We start from the raw sequence: 20,595 nt of genomic DNA, 5'->3' as shown, positions 1-20,595 counted from the left end.
TAGTTCTATTTGAATATATTTTAAAAGTTATTTATTCTTGTAATTTCAAAGCTGAATTTTTAGCATCAATAATCCAGGCGCATGATCCTTCAGAAATCATTCTAATATTCTGATGTGTTGCTCAAAATATTTATTATTATTATGTTGAAAACAGGCGAGTAGATTTTTCAGGCTTCTTTGGTGAATCGAAAGTTCAGAAGAACATAATTTATCTGGAATAGAAATCTTTTGTAACATTATAAATGTCTTTATCATCATGTTTGGTCATGAATAATAATAAACAAATACAATAAAATAAATAAACAAATTATTCTTACTCCAAGCTTTTGCAAAAACTTTTTATTTTAGATAAATGCTGTTGGTTCTTTCTATTCATCAAAAAATCCTGAAAAAAACCCAGTTTGAAATAAATTAAATTAAACTGTTTTTAAATAATTAAAGTTTCTTAAACATCAAATCAGCATATTAGAATAATTTCTGAAGGATCATGTGACACTGAAGACTGGAATAATGATGCTGAAAATTTAGCTTTGATCACAGTAATAAATTACATTTTAAAATATATTCAAATAGAAAACAGTTATTTTAATTAGTAAAAATATTTCACAATATTACTGCTTTTGCTGTATTTTGGGTCAAATAAATGCCGGCTTGGTGAGCAAATTCTTTAAAAAAACTTTCTGTTTAAAACTTTTGACTGGTAGTGTATATGTATCAATAAATACATAAATTATATGCAATGTATGTGCAGTCATACAACTGCGTGTATTATATAAAATGGATTTTTAGATTAACTTTAGATGAGCAATAACAGGTGTTATTGTTGTTTCTCTTCTAGAAATGTATGAAAATTATTTAGTTTATATTTAATAACATATTTCCGTGTGCATATTTACACATTTCATAACAATCGTCTTATTGTACTCTTATTAAACAACGTATATATCTATTAGTTAAAATCTTGCCTTGCCATGCACGGTCATCAGACCACAACAAATAATATTTTAAAACATATATAACTATTTTATAATAATTAATTATATTATTAAATATTGTTTTAATTATATTGTCAGGAGAAATGCCTCGTCTTCCTAATTAGTGGGGTTACTGTGGAATAAGTGACAGCAGTGTTAGCCAATCAGAAAACAAAGAGATAGCTCTCTGCCAAAATCAACCAATAGCGTGGGTTTGAGGCGGGAATACTATTTTGTCTGACCAATCGGAGTATTTAGGGAAACCTGTTTAGAAAGCTTTTTTTTTTTCATCAGTTCCATTTGGTGTCGCTAGTGATCCAAACTCCTACAGCAGCTTTTATACTGTCGAAGGGTCAACGAAATTTCAACGCACATACGGTTTTAATACCCATTTTAAATTCATATTCGTTGAACCACCAGGTAATTTTACAGTCACACTGGAAATATAACGACTCCAAAACCTCAAATCAGCGGGTCTGTATGATTAAAAACCACGCGGATTAATAACAAACGCGTAATATATAACGTTAACTGTTACGTTGCGGATTTGCAGGCATTGCTTTGATGTTTTTTGATTTGATTTACATGTCAGAGCAAATATTCCTGTTTAGCATGCTAAATTAACTTCTTTTGTTAAGTTTATGAACGTTTTAAGACGACTACTTTGCACAAGGGCTCCTTTCAGTGAAATTTGAATTTAGTAAATTCAACTTAATTTTTGGCATCAACTTTTAGGGATGGCAGAAGACTCCAACTCCGGGCAAACCATGGAAAAAGAGTTGAAAGATAATCCAAGCTCGAGTGAAGATGCACTTGTGTGAGTAACATTACAATACACCACTTTATACATCAAAAACAAATGTTGCACTGCATGTCCATTCACATGATCCCATCACATCCTCAAAGACTTGTCCAAATGCACTTTAGGTAAAAGAAGCCTTGATCTTGACTGACTTCCATCCTGTAATTGTGCCTTCCTGGCACACACTCCATTCAAACGCCTCTAATGCATCTCGGAATTTTGTATGTGAGCGTACAAGTGAGCTAAATATTTGTTATTCAACTGAGAATAAGCACGATTTAATGGCAACACAAACAACAGCTGCACATTATTATACACAGCGCTGCACTTTGCAGCAGGAAACGCCTTTCGTGTTACTGCGAAAGATGGAGACAAATTGAGCCTCCCAAACAAATGATGTGCACCAGAAATCGTAAATCTAACCAAGTGTGAAGTGAGTGCCAAAGAGCTTGCATTCATTATTCAGAGAGTTGTACTCCATCTTCTTTATGAATAAATTATTTTACTTTGATATCTAATGCGTTATATGGGCACGCTAATGCTGGGGACATCCATCCGTCTCTGGCATTTGTAATTAATCTGATGAAAGACTAAGACACCTGTAAGTGTTGCTGACAGCAGCCTGTTGTGACGAGGCCTGCTGGCAGGCTGTCACACACTCCAATGAAGGGAGAAGTTTATTTGTAAAGCGATAATATGGATTCGGTACTCTTGAGCACTAATGGCCTTTTTATGTCCCCCCTCGTCGCTGTCGTCTTTTCTCATATACGTTTGTCATATTCCTCTCATCATCATCTTTTGTTCCTCCACAGAGTAAAGCCCAAGAAAAAGAAAGCAAAGGCCAAAGGCAAGGCGAAGCCTCAGCATGAAGGGAAGGAGAAAACACACAGGAAGGTAGTTTTTCAATGTCACCATTAATTTTCTTTCGTCATGCCCCTGGGATTCTCTCTTCAAGTCCGGCTTAATTAAGAGGCCCTGTTAGCTTTGCTGTAAAGGGATATTTATGCAGACATATCATTCAGAGCCTGGTAGGTTACAGAGACCCAAATATAACAAGAACAGACTGCTACACAGAGCATAACCTAAAAGCTTTTAGTCAGCGAGCGATCAAGTCTCTGATCGGGATGTCAGATTCATAGGTTGCCAAAACTGAGATGTAACGAGAATGGACTGTTACGCAGAGCGAAGCAAACAGTGCAATCTTCCATCGTCAGGGCGGCTGCACAAACCACTCGTTATCTGTGAACGATAGTAATAGTATTTTGCCATTATGCAAGTCTGTTCTCTAATGCAACCTACTTCCAGCCATGCTGATATTTTTGTAGAGGAGTATGATTCTCCATGACAGCTTCGGGCTCCGGTTTGGCCTCAAGTGATCTGGATGGCTTTCCCTGATAGCAGGTTGTAAGCCATTGATTAGACTGGGCTTCCCTGCGGTGCGTCAAACCCACAAATAGCCCTACTTTCCCCCCGCACCTTTACATTAACATAATGCGGCTTCTGGAGCTTCTTCATCTCTTTGATATTTCCATGTATTGCCTCTTCTTTATTTATTACCTGCCACCTTAATAGTGTGTTACTAGTACTTGCGCAGTGGAATAAGGTGGAATTAGAAATGAATGTCCTTGTCAAGTCGGTAAGTAGGTTGCTTGAAACTTGTTTTTGATTTTAGTCATTTGATTTAGACTGTATGTGTATAGATTTTTGGGAAGAAATAATTACTTTAATTTTCGTCAAGGACACGTTGATTGACTTGAGCAAAAGTGACTATAAAAGACATTTACAATGTTGGGGTGTCCAATAAATGCAGTTCTTTTGTTCTATTCATCAAATAATTCAGAAAAAAACACAGATTCCACAAAAATATTAGACACAGTTAACAAGAAGAAATCTTTTTCTAGCACCAAATCAGCATACACTACCAGTCAAAAGATTTTTTTTCAGATCAGAAGTTTTTTTTTTTCAAAGAAGTCTCTTCTGCTCACCAAGCCTGCATTTATTTGAAGGTACAGTGGAACAAAAATTGGAATATTTTTACTATTTAAAAATAACTGTTTTCTATTTTAATATAATTTAAAATTTAATTTATTCCTGTGATTTCAAAGCTGATTTTTTCAGTCACATGGTCCTTCAGAAATCTTTCTAATATTCTAATTTGGTGCTCAAAAACATTTGTTATTATGTTAAAAGCAGCTGAATATAAATTTTTCAGGTTTCTTTGATGAATAGAAAGTTCAGAAGAACAGCATTTATCTGAAATAGAAATCTTTTGTAACATTATAAATGTCTATCGTCACTTTAAAAGTTAATTTTTATAGTTTTTATTAGGGCTGGGCGATTTGGCCTAAAATCAAAATTAATTGAACATTTTAACCTGATTACGATTAATGAACGATTATTTTATTCATTAATAAAATTATATTTAATTATATTGAAATAATATTTATTTTTTTGCCCTCATAGTTCACTGACAAGTTTTGTACAGTAAATATGCGCACATATTACAAGTGAGAGATTTTTGAATGAAGGGTGCACACATTATCTACTATCTATGATTATTTATTGAACATCAGTGTTGAACAACTGAAATTAAAGCACACATTGCTTAAAACGAGAAGTCACATTTTTCTTAAATTAGTGAAAATAAATAACTTGCACTTTTGGAAACAAAATAAATTATTTATAAAATAATAATAAATATTAAAAGTAGAAAATAAGCAGTATGTTTTCTAAATAAAATTACTATTGTATATCCTGTAAATACTTTTTACTGTATAAATACTGCTTAAGCTCTCCATCGACACGTCGGCGGAATAACGTAGCCTAATGGAGCTGGGTTACGTGACTCCACACACAGTAGGGAAAGTAATTGAAATAATTGACCTGGAAAAATTTGATCGATTATAGGTTCTGAATGTCGATTTCAATTACTTTTCGATTAATCGCCCAGCCCTAATTTTTATACTGACTCCAAGCTTTTGATTTCAGATAAATGCTCATCTTTGGATCTTTCTATTCATCAAAGAATCCTGAAAAAATGTACTCAACTGTTTAGATAGATGATAATAATAATAAATGTTTCTTAATCAGCAAATCAGCATATTAGAATGATTTCTGAAGGATTATGTGACATTAATGAATAAATTTGGCTTTGATCACAGGAATAAATTACATTTTAAAATGTGTTCAAATAGAAAGCAGTTATTTTAAATAGTAAAAATATTTCACAATTTTACTGTTTTTGCTGTACTTTGGATCAAATAAATGTGGCTTGGTGAGCAGATGTTTTAAAAAACATGAAAAATCTTACTGTTCAAAAACTTTTGACTGGTAATGTATTTTGTGAATATTTGTGAAGGATCATGTGACAATAGTTGCTGAAATTTTAAAAATAAAGTACATTTTAAAATATAATGAAATAGAAAACTGTTAATAATAACTGTTTTAATTGGTTCACAATATTACTGTTTTTACGTATTTTTGCCTAAATAAATACAGCCTTGGTGAGCATAAAATATTTTTTAATAAATTTTATAAATTTTTGTATGCACATTGTTGAAACCTGTATTTGAACTATAAAGTTGTTTAAATCAAATTCTTTACAATCATTTTACTGTTTAGGATGTTACTATAGACATTGCTTTTCCCTGCCCATTACATATGAATTTTATTATTATTATTATTATTGTCTTAAAAAATGCCTTAAGACTTTGAATTTGATTTGTAAAATCCTGCAGATAACCTGATATTTACACAATCATACATATATGAACAAACACGCATTTAATTGAATTTATAACACAATTAATACATTTTTGGGAAAACAATAAAAAAGTTTCAATCAGCTCGATGTCATGTTTTATATTTCAGATGAAAACGCCTAAAGAGGAGAGCATGGACTTTGAAGACAATGGTGACAGAAGGTACAGTACACTGAGATCGCTGTGTCACATGTGATGGTATTTTTAGTAGCCAGTACTGCACATGCAGTTTCACAGATTCAGACTTTTGATTTAGAGAAATGGCATCAGCAGCCAGCAGCTGCACTTGGAAATGAGTTTTAATCCATTTACGATTCAAATATGCAATCATACTTTTTTTTTTTTCTTGCCTTTGGAGTTGATGAAAATTAATTCTGATGATTTGAATGTGTGCCGTTCTGGACAATATCCATTCCGATTTTCTCGCTACATTGGCTGTCTTTCAGAAAATTAATTTATTTATTGGAAAAAAAGCTGTGGCATGTCAGAAAAGTAATAAGTGAAAAGCATTCAGATTGGACTGGGTGGGAGGGGGTCCTGGGGGGGGGGGGATAGACTGGAGCCTGAGGCATAAATCTGCGCAAGCAAACATTTAACATGAAATGATACTTCATATAAAGAAATAAATGTGATATATTAGGAGATTTTTAGATATAAAAGTTTGGACTATCTGAAACCTTTAGTTGACTGTTTCTGTCTCAGACAAGACAAGAACAGTACATCTCTAATCAGGGACTTTGACAATCAGACGCTTTGTAAATCAAGTCCCGCTGGTGATTGCAGGTGGGAGGTTGATTTACGCGACAGAGGTCAGACTCTAAAACTACTGAAGGTGTCCGAGTGTTCTTTTACACTTAATCTCTCCCGGAAAGTTCTCTGCTGAATTGAATCATTTGTTATGGTAATTGTAATTAATTGATTTGCTCTGCTCACCTCCCACCACATCTGAATCATGCTTTATGGAAATTGAAGCTTGCATCTCTCTGCAATTATCCTTGGGCATAATTACTGTAATTATATAATTATCATCAGTGGCCATTAAGCATTATTGTGTAATCACAGTAATTTAGTCATTGTCATTGGTCAATGCATATTTGTTCCTTTGTTTTTTTTAGGCTGAAGTTCTTACAGCCTTTAAATGTGTTTTTTGGCTGTTTGTCTCTTTTAGCTCTCAGGTGAATGTAAAGGAAGAGCCAGAGGATGATCCAGACTTTGTAACAAAAGGGAAAGGCAAAAAGAGGAAAAGAAAGGTGGATAACGCAGATGGTGCCTCTTCTACCTCTGAAGCACCTTTGTAAGTGTTTGTCTTTTCTAGGTGTAGAAATGGCTGTTTTCATCTCTCTGTTTTATGCGCATTTTAAGTATTTTATAAGAAAAGAGTGAGAAAAATGGCCAATTTCAAAATGGCAAAAAAGTTTTTACACTTACTTGAGGTGGTTTTTGACTTTTTCTTTTTTTATATAAAAACAAGAGTTAAAGGATAACTATTGCCAAAATGCAACCTGTGCTGTTTTTTTTTTTTTACTGTAAATGAGACAAACTTTGACCGTGATTTCGTTTTGCGGTCAATGGCCGGTGAATGGCCATTGACCGCAAGTACTAAGGGCATAAATTTGAGCGCATCAAAATCGATATTTTTACAACACTAAGAAGGCTCGACACACCATGAAACTTTGCTCGAAGTATCGCCTGGGTCTCTACACATGAACTCGAGCATTGAGAACATTGTTTGTGTACACAGAGTTTACTAAAAAGAAAGTTTTTGAAGCACTTTCACTGTTTGGGTTTCCGCTCGCGGCCGTCTTGCCAGTCAAGAGGTGTCGATCTCCGAATGCGAGGATGGATAGCTCCTAAAGCATATTTCCATATAAATGCACGGATAATTTGTTGTTTTGTCGCAAGTGAAAAACAATATTAAAGGAACAATATGTAAGAAATTTATGTCAGTTAATCATAAAATGGCCCTGACATGTCACTAGACATTAAGAAATCATGTTCATTTCAAATACTTATATCACTGACAACAGTGGTCCTGCCAGGATATTGTCATTTAAAAGTGCAAGTTGCAGCCCTCAACTGATGTTATTGTTGTCATTTTGTGTTTTGGTCTGAGGCTCCACCCTCCAGCTATCTACCAATCACGAAGTCAGTAGAGTTTCGTCAGACGGGTTGCCAGCTCTGCTCTAGTTACAGTTGCAGCTATGAACAAGTCGGATAAAACATGTATAAAGTTACGAAACCTAAAAGACCTCATTATGAATCCGAAGAACGTCGTGACAAAGTCCGAAATAAAACATGGATTTGTATAGGAGATGCCTTTGACAGATGGAGATGGCTGAAAACAGAGACGAATTTGAAGACAGATGCCAACGTTTCTAATTTTCTCCTGGACAGGTAAGATTCATCTGTTTGGCTAACTTACTTGTACTTAATGTAAATAGACATTTCAAATATTCACTACAGTCGAACAAAGGTATATATGTTCGTGCAAAGTAACGTAGCGCATATGGAGGAGTGGGGTCATCGAATTGAAAAGGTAAGGAATTGTTTGGATTGGAAAATAGAAACAGCGAGTAGTCATTGCTAACATTATCAATGCATTATCAGAGCCCGTTTCTCTGTCATTATGCTGAAACGCTGAGGAAAACAACATTAGCACGTCGATTATGGCAATGTGAAACGTAATTGAGACGTATTGAGTAACCTAACGTTACCTCGGTAAAAATGAATGAAAGAAGGAATTGACCCTCGACTTTTGGATGCTATATTCTACCATGTTTGTTGGTAAAGGCTAAAGCCCCGTGCTGCCGTACACAGTTTTTTTTCCACGGTCGCCCGTCCTAAATGCGTTCATAAAAAGCTTTATATCGCACTACTAGCAGGGTATGAAAACAATCTATATTCCGACTGAAATGTGGTATTAAAGTGCATCTTTATGAAATATTTGGCTAATCGCCTAATTACTTCGCAAAACATCTCTCGTGAAGCATAAACATAAGTAACAGAAGAAAAAAAACTTATTGTGTAGGACTCGTCATTTGCCATTGGAAACTCCTTGTAGCAGCCTACAGTCCTGCGGAATCCTGCAGCTTAGCTGGCAACCTCGAGTCAGGGGGGAGGGGGAGGGGATACACCGTTCTACAGTATTTTGAAAGTGATTGCAGTACCAGTTTTGGCCACAATCCTACATATTGTTCCTTTAACCTTCTAGTTGTAAAAAGAGCCTCATATAAGCCTAATATTTTGTCCTATGGAGTCTATTCATTCGCATTCGGAGATCGACACTTCTTGACTGGCAAGATGGCTGCGAGCGGAAACCCAAACAGTGTAAGTGAGTTGTTCAAAACCTTTCTTTTTAGTAAACTCTGTGTACACAATGTTCTCAATGCTCGTATTCATGTGTAGAGGCCCAGGCGATACTTTGAGCAAAGTTTCATGGTGTGTCGAGCCTTCTGAGTGTTGTAAAAATATCGATTTTGATGCGCTCAAAGTTATGCCCCTAGAACTCCCATTCACCGGCCATTGACCACAAAACGAAATCACGGTCAATCTCAAAAAACGGCTCGTTTGTCGTAATTATGCTTTTAGATATAAGTTGGTCTCGTTTACAGTAAAAAAAAAAACCAGCCCAGGTTGCATTTTGGAAATAGTTATCCTTTAATGCCAATAATGGGAGATGGAAACGCGTTTGTCGAATAATAAAAACAATCGTCAGGCTGTTGTCGCCCACTGCAGGCATTTGTTATAAATCGTAATGTACATTAGTTCTACTGTTTATAATACATTTGTTTTGTTCAATAAAACCATATGATTGCTTGCTTTTGATACTTTATTTGAACTAATTAGTATTGCCTTACTTTTACTCGATTACCAAAATAATCATTACAGCTCTAATTTGCAAATGTTTTATGCAATATTTCAGTTTTGTGTTAAATTCGCAACTTTGGATGGAAATCCAGCTAGTGAATGAATAAACCAATAACATGCTTTATTATGTTTATTATTTATAGAGGTAGTGGGGTAAGCTGTGCCACTTTCTACCTAAGGGATAAATTACCTCAAAATTTTTCAAAAGTTTCTTTAGGGTCTTAATGAGAAGTCTAACATACTTTGGTTAAAATTTCCAGTGGTGTAAAGTATTTGAGTAAATGGACTTCGTTACTGTACTTAAGTATTTTTTTGGCTACTTTTTACTTGTACTGAGTATCAAAAATATAAGCAACTTTTACTCTCTACTCGACTACATTTTTTATGTAATATATGTACTCTTTACTCCACTACATTTGAACGTACACTTACCGTTACTCATTACATTGTGATTGTGCGCGACAAGTCGGCATCTTTTTCTGCTATGGGTAATTTCTTGAGCGGAAGAGGCGATATGGCCATCTGCAGGGTGCTGAAGGTACTGGATGCTATTTACCTATGTGCTAAATGAGACTACTCCACATGAACGTGAACGTAATCTCTGTGCGGAATTCAAAATCCCCATGTGAGTAATGTTATAATGTACAGTAATGATGCTATGCGTTTTCTTTTAAAGTTTCTTTCAGAGACTTTATGCCCTTTTCCATCAGCAAAAGTGAATATTTGTAGGCTATGCCATCAAGGCATCGTGAATTGTCAGATGAAATAATGGATTTTTTTTTTTTACTATTCATTCAAAAATGTGAAACAGGAGGGATGGCAAATCATTACAAATCAATGCAAATTGTTTTATCCTATGAAACTTTTATATCCCAAATAATTAGAATCTATATTTTGCTATAATCAGTTACTTTAAATTGTTTTAAACAAGGTTTTAACATTAAACAACTTTAAACATTTATTTGGAATAATATGTGTTCTAGTATTGTGTATATAATTTGGGGCATTAGGCAATATTTTATATACTTTTATCAGTAATGTGAATTCTTTTTTCTTTTCTTTTTTTGGAAACTTTGTGGAATGCTAAGATAAAATATTTTAAACTGAATAAGTGAATATATGCTTAATTTTAAATGCACTAAAAATGCTTTTAAATTAATTTTTCAATTTTTAAACAGTTTTTGAGTTTGACTGAGACTGACTTGTTCTGCCATTTTGAAACATTAAGGTGTTCAATTTCATTTCTATATTAGGATTTAAATAAATTCTCACAAATAAACGGTTTCTTGTTATAGGGCCTACACATTTCTTTGTTCTTTGAGCCTACGTTCAGTACGAGTAAAATACTTAAGTTCTTTTAAAATCGGATACTTTAAGACTTTTACTCAAGTCTTATTGGAATTGGTGACTTGTAACTTGTAACGGAGTAATTTTTACAGTAAGGTATCTGTACTTTTACTCAAGTATGGTTTTCGGGTACTCTTTACACCTCTGAAAATTTCTCAATGGTAGTGTAAAAAACACTCTTTTACCATGTCAAAATCAGCTCTTTTTAGAGCAAGTTATTCTGTTGCATGTTCCTTTAAATGCTAATGAGCTCTGCTTGCTCTGCCCCTCTCTGCCATTGCATGACGAGCCGTAATGTTTACTTTACTGTGTTGACGTTTACTTACCGATAAGTGTCAAAGCTGATTTTTGTCTATACAATGAAGATGGTCACCATTTACTTTCATTATATGGAAAAGACCACTTTGGAAATTTTATAATTTAGATCTAACTAATCTAGTCCATTTTTAATTGTCACATGGTCCTTCAGAAATCATTTATCTAATATGCTGATGTGTTGCTAAAAAAAGGACGCTTAAAGGGATAGTTCACCCAAAAACAAAAATTATCCCATGATTTACTTGCCCTCAAGCCATCTTTGGTGTATATGACTTTCTTCTTTCAGACGAATGCAATCTGAGTTTTATTAAAAAATGTCCTCACTCTTCCAAGCTTTATAATGGCAGTGAATGGGTGTTGAGATTTTGAAGCAAAATTCACTGCATCCATCCATCCATCATAAAAAGTACTCCACTTGGCTCTGCGGGGTTACTAAAGACCTTCTGAAGCAAATCAATGCCTTCGTGTTAGAAAAATATCCATATTTAAAACTTTATAAACTGCAATCTCTAGCTTGCGCTAACTGTCATACTTGCATTCATGAGAGAGTGGCGTTCCAGCTGATGATGTGGACATAGCATTTTCATTTTGGGTGAACTATCATTTTAAATTTATTGTCTGCTTACTTTGTCTCTGAAAGGTCGAAGAAGAAGAAGAAAGTTGCAGAAGAGGGACAGGAAAACTCAGCAACAGCAAAGAAGAAAAAAATCAAGGAAAAAAAAGAAAAGGTGGGTTTTACTCAAAGTGCATTAGCCATATATTGATTATAGAGAGAAGAAATGAGTGACAGAGTGCTTGCTGAAATGCTAGTAATTTGGGTATTTGAAAACCAAAAATCTTTAAAAAAGGACACCTGCTGAGACAAACTACATAAAGGCACAGTCAGAAAGTTCTGAGATACTATACATCAGTAAAGTTTGCATTAACTGTAATTGTGTATCATGCAGAGTTGATTTTGTAAAAATTCTTTCTTTTTTAACAAAAAAGTACTCTCGGTTAAAACTTCAGTTCACATGATTAACAGGCCTGTTAGCACTTTCCATTTTTTTTTTCACACAAATCACACAAATGTAATTTCATTCAACTTTTGCTATTCATCTAAACTGCCATCAGCAGGTCAACATCAGCTTCGCAATCACCCTCCCATTTGATGGATTTAAAAGACCATGTCACAAAGCGATTGCCTGTGCTGAAAAGCCGTCATTTTGTTCAACAACTGTTGCTTTCTACCGTTGACAGTAATTTTTGTTCTGCAGAGAGCAGTTTTAGAGAACATTTCTGTCTCGCAGAGCTCAAAATCTTATTCCCAGGAGAAACCGTTTACAGTTTTGTTTTTGGCTTACTGTGAAAAGATGCAGTCCACGCTGCCCCTCAGGAGTTCATTCTGGTCAGGTGTTGTCTATTTTCCCAATGCAGACTAGACCTCTGTGCGCTTCAATTTCTCGAAGTAGTTTTATCTGTGGAAAAGTAAATATTTGTGTCTCATGTGGATCCACCAATATCTCAATGAGAAAAGCTTTTAGTCTATTGTACAGTCGTGGCCAAAAGTTTTGAGAATGACACAAATATTAGTTTTCACAAAGTTTGCTGCTAAACTGCTTTTAGATCTTTGTTTCAGTTGTTTCTGTGTTGTACTGAAATATAATTACAAGCACTTCATACGTTTCAAAGGCTTTTATCGACAATTACGTGACATTTATGCTAAGAGTCAGTATTTGCAGTGTTGGCCCTTCTTTTTCAGGACCTCTGCAATTCGACTGGGCATGCTCTCAATCAACTTCTGGGCCTGATAGCAACCCATTCTTTCATAATCACTTCTTGGAGTTTGTCAGAATTAGTGGGTTTTTGTTTGTCCACCCGCCTCTTGAGGATTGACCACAAGTTTTAAGATCTGGGGAGTTCCCAAAATTTCAACGTTTTGGTCCCTGAGCCACTTAGTTATCACTTTTGCCTTATATTCTGGAAAATGCATTGTTCTTCACCAAACTGTTGTTGGATTGTTGGAAGAAGTTGCTGTTGGAGGGTGTTTTGGTACCATTCTTTATTCAAGGCTGTGTTTTTGGGCAAAATTGTGAGTGAGCCCACTCCCTTGGATGAGAAGCAACCCCACGCATGAATGGTCTCAGGATGCTTTACTGTTGGCATGACACAGGACTGATGGTAGCGCTCACCTTTTCTTCTCCGGACAAGCCTTTTTCCAGATGCCCCAAACAATCGGAAAGAGGCTTCATCGGAGAATATGACTTTGACCCAGTCCTCAGCAGTCCATTCGCCATACTTTTTGCAGAAGATCAATCTGTCCCTGATGTTTTTTTTTTGGAGAGAAGTGGCTTCTTTGCTGCCCTTCTTGACACCAGGCCATCTTCCAAAAGTCTTGGCCTAACTGTGCGTGCAGATGCGCTCACACCTGCCTGCTGCCATTCCTGAGCAAGCTCTGCACTGGTGGCACTCTGATCCCGCAGCTGAATCCTCTTTAGGAGACGATCCTGGCACTTGCTGGACTTTCTTGGTCGCCCTGAAGCCTTCTTAACAAGAATTGAACCTCTTTCCTTGAAGTTCTTGATGATCCTATAAATTGTTGATTTAGGTGCAATCTTAGTAGCCACAATATCCTTGCCTGTGAAGCCATTTTTATGCAGCGCAATGATGGCTGCACGCGTTTCTTTGCAGGTCACCATGGTTAACAATGGACGAACAATGATTTCAAGCATCACCCTCCTTTTAACATGTCAAGTCTGCCATTCTAACCCAATCAGCCTGACATAATGATCTCCAGCCTTGTGCTTGTCAACATTCTCACCTGAGTTAACAAGACTATTACTGAAATGATCTCAGCAGGTCCTTTAATGACAGCAGTGAAATGCAGTGGAAAGTTTTTTTTCAGGATTAAGTTAATTTTCATGGCAAAGAAGGACTATGCAATTCATCTGATCACTATTCATAAAATTCTGGAGTATATGCAAATTGCTATTATAAAAACTTAAGCAGCAACTTTTCCGATTTCCGATATTTATGTAATTCTCAAAACTTTTGGCCACGACTGTATTCCTCCACTGTAACAGAGATACTATATCTAGTTTTACCATTTAAAAACTTACAAACTTGGAACCATACTGCAAGACATAATTAATCCTGTTTTTACATACATCCTGTTTTTACAGTTTCACAGTTTCATGGAGAGTGTTAAACCTCCTGTTAGTTTTTTGAGTGTAACGTTGTGCCAAAAGTTTATTCAAAGTTGTTATGTAGGTGATATGTTCAATTAAAGTGTTATTTTTTTTTTTGTTGGTTCAGCTTAACCATTTAAATTGTACTGGCATGTGTGAGATGCATTGAACATTGCTCTTACACCCTGTGAACACTGCAAATATAAACATACCACCAAGGTTGTGTTATCTAGCTAAGATTTGCAGAATGCAGACACTCCAGATCACTGTGCAGTGATGACCCCTTTTTCCCTGTCAAAAGGTGATAAAAGAGGAAGGAGGGCATTCTGTCTCTACGAAGAAGAAAAAAACCAAAGAAGAGATAGAGGCAGCCAGGGCTCTGAAGATAAAGAAGAAGGAAGAGGAGGAGAAACAAAGATGGAGATGGTAGGCTCTCTGCATCCATCTTCTTGTCTCTATGAAAGACAGAAGAGTTTTGTTTGTCTCTTTTCTACTTTTCTTGACTTTCACAGGTGGGAAGAGGAGAAGTATGAGGATGGAATTAAATGGAAGTTTCTAGAACACAAAGGCCCTTATTTCCCTCCCAAATATCAACCCGTTCCAGATGATGTCAAGTTTTACTATAACGGTATGTATTTAGATGTATGTTAGTGATGCATCACATGGAATCGTTTCGAAGCAAAACATGCTCAAAAGAGAGATTTTGGTCAGATTCGTTGGTCAGTGCTGTTCTCTTTAATTTTCTCCGTTTGGGCACGTAGCCCAGCTCAAGGTTGACCTGTTCCTTTGTTGGTGTCAGGCATACTCCAGAGAGCACAGGAAGAGTCTTTAATCTCTTTGCTAAACTTTAAGGTCAGCTTCCTCTATTAATATCCACTCTGCCATTTACCGTAGAGAGGCGTTTCTTAAACTATAAGTGCGTTTCGGAAGGCCCAGGCCATTAATCTTAGTACAATAACCCAGAGGGGGAAGCATTTGGATTTTGTACCGTATAAATGCAGTTTTGATTATATTTGTCCTAGGCCATGGTTCTCCGTGATGCATTTAAACTCCGTTTTGCAGGGTGTGCTAGTGTGTCCTGTGGGAACGTGAGTCTGATGACTCATCTCAACGTGGTTATAAAAACCTTCAGCAATCTTCTGTAGAAGATCTGTGCAAATAATAACTTGTTTATGTGCTTTTGACTCTTTATGTTATGTTTTAGGAGAAAATAAGCTAATAAAGAAATTTAACTATTGTTTACATATGGAATTATCAGAATAAAATTAAAGGAGTTAAAGGAGTGCACTTCCAGAACAAAAATGTACAGATACTGTACTCAGCCCCTTGGCTTTCAAGATGTTCATGTCTGTCTTTCTTCTGTCGTAAAGAAATAGTTTCTTGAGGATTTTTCTACATATATTGGACTTCTGTGGAGCCCTGAGTTTGAATTTCCAAAATGCAGTTTAAATGCAGCTTCAAACGATCCCAAATCCAGCAGTAAACAATCCCAACTATCCTTTCTAGCGAAACGTTAAGTAAAAATATATATATACTTTTTAACCTCAAACGCTCGTCTTGTCTTGCTTTGCCTGAACTGTTTTTTTTTTCCAGTTCAGGACCGTTAGAGTATGTCGAAAACCTCCCATCTCATTTTCTCCCTCAACTTCAAAATCGCTCTACATTGCTGTTTTACCTTTTTGTAAATGGTGTTTTATCTTCTTTGCATGTTCACTTTGTGTTGGTACTTTTGGAACAATGTAGGATGATTTTGAAATTATTTTTGAAGTTGACATCGCAGAGAGGGACAAGACAAGCGTTAGAGGTTAAAAAGTATTTAAATTGTAATTAAAAGTGCAATGTGTAATATTTAAGATGATCTCTAGACAGAAATGCAATATAGTATACATAACTATGTTTTCAGGGGTGTATAAAGACCTTACTTAATGAACCATTATGTTTTTATTACCTTTAGAATTATCAGTTTATATCTACATATACCGTGGGTCCCCTCACATGGAAGTCGCCGTATTGTTTCTACAGTAGCCCTAAACGGACAAACTGCTCTACAGATCGCGTTTCATCACTGTTGTTCTAGCGGAAAAACACTGACACAATGATGAACATGTAACTGTAATATTCACAATAACACCGTTTTATTGAATTGTTAAGTAAATATAATTCCTTAATTTACATTTTAAAAGAAACCTAATTACTCTTTGCTGTCTAAAACGGCGACATCTTAATCCCGTGTGGGCCACCGTAGCTTCTGTAAAGGGAGGGGTGAGCGGTGGACGGGAGACGTTGGTTGGAATTCACAATCTCACCGCTAGATGGCGCAAAAATCTACACACTGCACCTTTAAAGAATAAATGAATAACTTATCGTTTTGCTAGGTAAAACCCTTCTTCCTCGGCTGGGATCATTTGAAGATGCATTTAGACTGCATTTTGGAAGTATCAAAGTTTACTATATGGAGAAAAATCCTGAAATCTTTTCCTTAAAAAAAAAAAACATAATTTCTCTATGACTGAAGAAGGAAAGACATGAACATCTTGGATGACAAGGGGGTGAGTACATTATCTGTAAATTTATGTTCTGAAAGTAAACTTCTCCTTTAAGCCAATGGTATGAATTTGACATAAACCGCATGAATTATTTGAGAGGAGATCCCTGTTAACTACATACTAATGACTAATGGCTGGAAAACTTTTAGAGCTATTAATAACACACAACTAATTCTTTAACTGGGCAAATAAACCAGCCATTAACCAAGACCAGTGATGCTGAAGTCGAGCGCAAAGAGGAGTAAATACTGTAGCAGGCAGATGTTCATGATGTGTGAAATATTTTAAGAAAATTCTAAATGCTAAACTGGGAGTGAGGGCTTTGTATGAATGTATCTTTGAGGGGGAACTGATCATCTTCAGAAAAGTTTAGATGGTATTTTCTAGGGATCAAAATCTAAATCTCACAATACGGTAATATCTCGATATGAAGTCCACAATATTATATGTATTGCAGTATTAAAAAAAAAAAAGACAAATGAAGACTTGGAAAAAACTTAAAAAATGATTCTATTTAATGCACTTTGAGAGTTCAAAATTAAGAGCTCCAACGCATTTTTTAACTAAGAAAAGTTAAGTCAGAAAAAGACTTGTACCTGAACTTTATAGGCAGACTCAACCCTCTTTTTAGTTGTGGTATACTGACTCAGTCTAAATTACTTTCACACTGGTGTTTTAGAAGCCAAATAAATTACAATATTATAATAATAACATTTTTTATTATTGTTATTTCTATGACAGTAATGGCCATATATTGTAAAACAATTGCACTGTAAAATTCATAGATGTAATATTTTTGCTTTACACTACAGTAGGGAAATTACAATACTTCTTTCCAAATTTCTATACTTAAAAGAGATATTTTGAATTTGGACTGCTGTAACATTACCCATTTAAACCGCTAGATGTCAACAATTCATAATGCGCTTGCTTTGATGTTAATGGCAGTAGAGCTTTTATTTTGAAACAAGCTTACAAACACGTGTCTCACTACAAATCTAGTGAAATGCTGTAATCATCTGCTGCAAAAATAAAGCACAGCTGGTGGCCATTGCCTTCCTAAACGCACGTTAAACTCATAGCACATGCAATAAACGAGTTCACTGCATTCACTGTGAACTGTGTCACTCTGAGGTGCGGAAAACACCGGATCACAAGCTAAATGCCTGAACAAAGTTTTCACTTTGCTTTGAAACACACTGCAAAATAGACTTGATGAAGGGGTTAAACCATATTGTGCTTTTGGTTTTAGTTCGTTTGACAGATACTGTGCCAAAGCATAAAAGCCCAAAATGCAACATTAAAGACCTTTTATGTTAAAATAATAAGATTAAATATATTTTAAAAATCTACACTTTTTCCCGGATGACCTATCGTTTCATATTGTCATGTGACCACAGTGATATCAAGATTATCAGGAGACCATGATATTGATAATATTGTTACATCCCTACTATTTTGTTTTCATCTTATCTCTGTATAATGCATATTAATATAGTATTTAAAAGCAGAGCTGCTTAGTTTACAGTAGTAACCAATTAAACGCTGTATTGCTGCTGTTCCATAAGCGCCACCTGCTGTCAGAGAGTGAATTTGCATTTCATTCATCTAATTTACATTAAAAGCTGCTATATGCTATATGTAGCATGTTTAGTTGTTAGCTGGTTGCTTTTATCATGCTAGTGTCTTTATAGTAAGTAAATATGCAACCCTGGACCACAAGATTATCTTAAGTAGCACAGGTATGTTTGTAGCAATAGCCAACAATACATTGTATGGGTCAAAATTCTACATTTTTCTTTTATGCCAATAATCATTATGATGTCAAGTAAAGATCATGTTCCATGAAGATATTTTGTAAATTTCCCACTGTAAATGTATACAAACTTAATTTTTGATTAGTAATATGCATTGCTAAGAACTTAATTTAAACAACTTTAAAGGCAATTTTCTCAATATATAGATTTTTGCACCCTCAGATTACTGACTTTCAAAAAGTTGTATCTCTGTCAAATATTGTTCTATCCTTACCATACATCAATGGAAAGCTTAACTATTCAGCTTTCAGATGGTGTATGGTGTTATGACTGGTTTTGTGGTCCAGGGTCACATGTGTTCTATTTTGTTGTAGGAAAGCCAGTGAAGCTCAGCCTACCAGCTGAGGAAGTGGCACTTTTCTTTGCTCAGATGCTGGATCACGAGTACACCACAAAAGAAGTCTTCCGCAATAACTTCTTCAAGGACTGGAGGAAGGTAAACCTGTCCGAAACTTGTAAGCCCAGCTCAATCTTTAACCACTAGCTTTAACAGTTACACGTTTATGGAGGCTCTAGGAGGGATGGGTTTCAGGTTATGAGTACGGAACAGTTATGAAGCTTACAGCATCCCAGAAGGCCTCGGGGCGTATCATGCAGAATTAATTTTGTGCTGCTTAGTGCTCAATGCTCTTGAAAATACGATTTGTGTAAAGGCATTGATATGCTAATCCAGACAACTCGCTTCCCGCATATGAACAAATCCAATTTAACTGTTTTATTATAACACGGAAGCCCCTGCTCGCTTCACTGAGCACAGTCTCCGCCCCGTACCCGACTGTCAATCTTGAGAATGAGCGAGAGAGGAATTCAAGTGATGAGACACCGACTCTATTATTATAGTGCTTTCGAAAAGCGTTGTGAGTGTTTTCGTGTCAACCTGTTTGTTGCTTGCTGTTTTCTTCCAGCGTAGCTTTTGCAGCAAACACTAGTTTAAAAATATTCATTTAAATGTGTAATGATTTTGTGACCTGTTTAGTACTTATTACTGGTGAATACCATTCAGTGAAGGTTCAGTGGATAATGAATTTTTTGTTTCAATATGTCCACCCGCATTCATTGACTGTGCAGTGCAGACAGCAATTAGAAAAACAAGGTCAATGAAAAGTGTGCAGGGAGGGAGGAGGCGTGTTTATGTACTTCTTAGAATTTGGTAATTACTGCACATTAGAGACCCGCCAGAACTGGGCGCCACAGGACGTAATCAGAGAGCAGCTCAACTCATAACTAACTACAAAACTGTGTGTTTAGAATAAACTCGCATTACTTGTAATGCATTACCTCTTACCTCAGTCTTAAACACTGTTCAAGATTATTTACGATGTCACCTGCCAAAAACAGGCATTTTGACATAATTTTATGTTTTTGTCCATTGAAGCTCAGAAAAGAAATGGCTTTCTGTGTGCACATGTTGGATGCATTTTTGTCCACATAATGAAAGTCAGTGGTCACCAAAGGGGCTGGGAGACCCAAGCTACTACCACAGTCTTGGAATGTCTTGGAAAAACACTCCAATTTTCTCCCAATGTCACCTAAAACGCAGTAGTGGTCTGCTAGTGAGTTTTGCATGGGTGAGATCACTTCAGGGTTGCCAGATCTACAAAACAAAAATAGGCCAAAATTAGTCAGTTGCCCTATTTTAAATATTAAAGCTCAATATACAATTACCATACCTAAAGACCTATATACAATCACTTATGTATAATACACAATTTCAACTTGAAAATCCCTATATAGTAGAAATCATAAACGTTCATAATGGAGGAATTTAAAGGGTCCCTACTTGTGCCACTCTCACAAAACTTAATATCAAGTATAGTTTTTTCATTGGTAGAATATAAAATGAGTATATTATTTAAATACAAGCATTTTATTGAAATAATGTATGCTGTATATCTAACATTTAACCCTCTGGAAGAAAAATCATCCTACAGCAGCAGTTAAAAAAGTAAATTTGGTTACTTTTTTCATTCATTCATTCTTCACAGTCCCATTTGTT

At 35.6% G+C, this 20,595-nt stretch overlaps 1 protein-coding gene across 1 annotated transcript in view; it reads left to right on the top strand.

Moving 5' to 3' along the window:
• Positions 1-1,741: 1,741 nt before the first annotated feature.
• The window catches only part of LOC141345742 (DNA topoisomerase I, mitochondrial), a 48,272-nt gene continuing 29,418 nt past the window's right edge, over positions 1,742-20,595 (top strand). The window contains exons 1-8 of the mRNA XM_073850636.1: positions 1,742-1,791; positions 2,589-2,670; positions 5,647-5,699; positions 6,706-6,831; positions 11,710-11,797; positions 14,538-14,662; positions 14,749-14,864; positions 18,914-19,035. Of these exons, the coding sequence (XP_073706737.1) occupies positions 1,742-1,791; positions 2,589-2,670; positions 5,647-5,699; positions 6,706-6,831; positions 11,710-11,797; positions 14,538-14,662; positions 14,749-14,864; positions 18,914-19,035 (762 nt within the window). The remainder of the gene's footprint in view (positions 1,792-2,588; positions 2,671-5,646; positions 5,700-6,705; positions 6,832-11,709; positions 11,798-14,537; positions 14,663-14,748; positions 14,865-18,913; positions 19,036-20,595) is intronic.

Source organism: Garra rufa, chromosome 11 (assembly GCF_049309525.1).
Source record: "Garra rufa chromosome 11, GarRuf1.0, whole genome shotgun sequence".
Taxonomy (NCBI): domain Eukaryota; kingdom Metazoa; phylum Chordata; class Actinopteri; order Cypriniformes; family Cyprinidae; genus Garra; species Garra rufa.
Note: the sequence above shows the minus strand (reverse complement) of the source record. Positions and strands in the feature narration are given on the sequence as shown.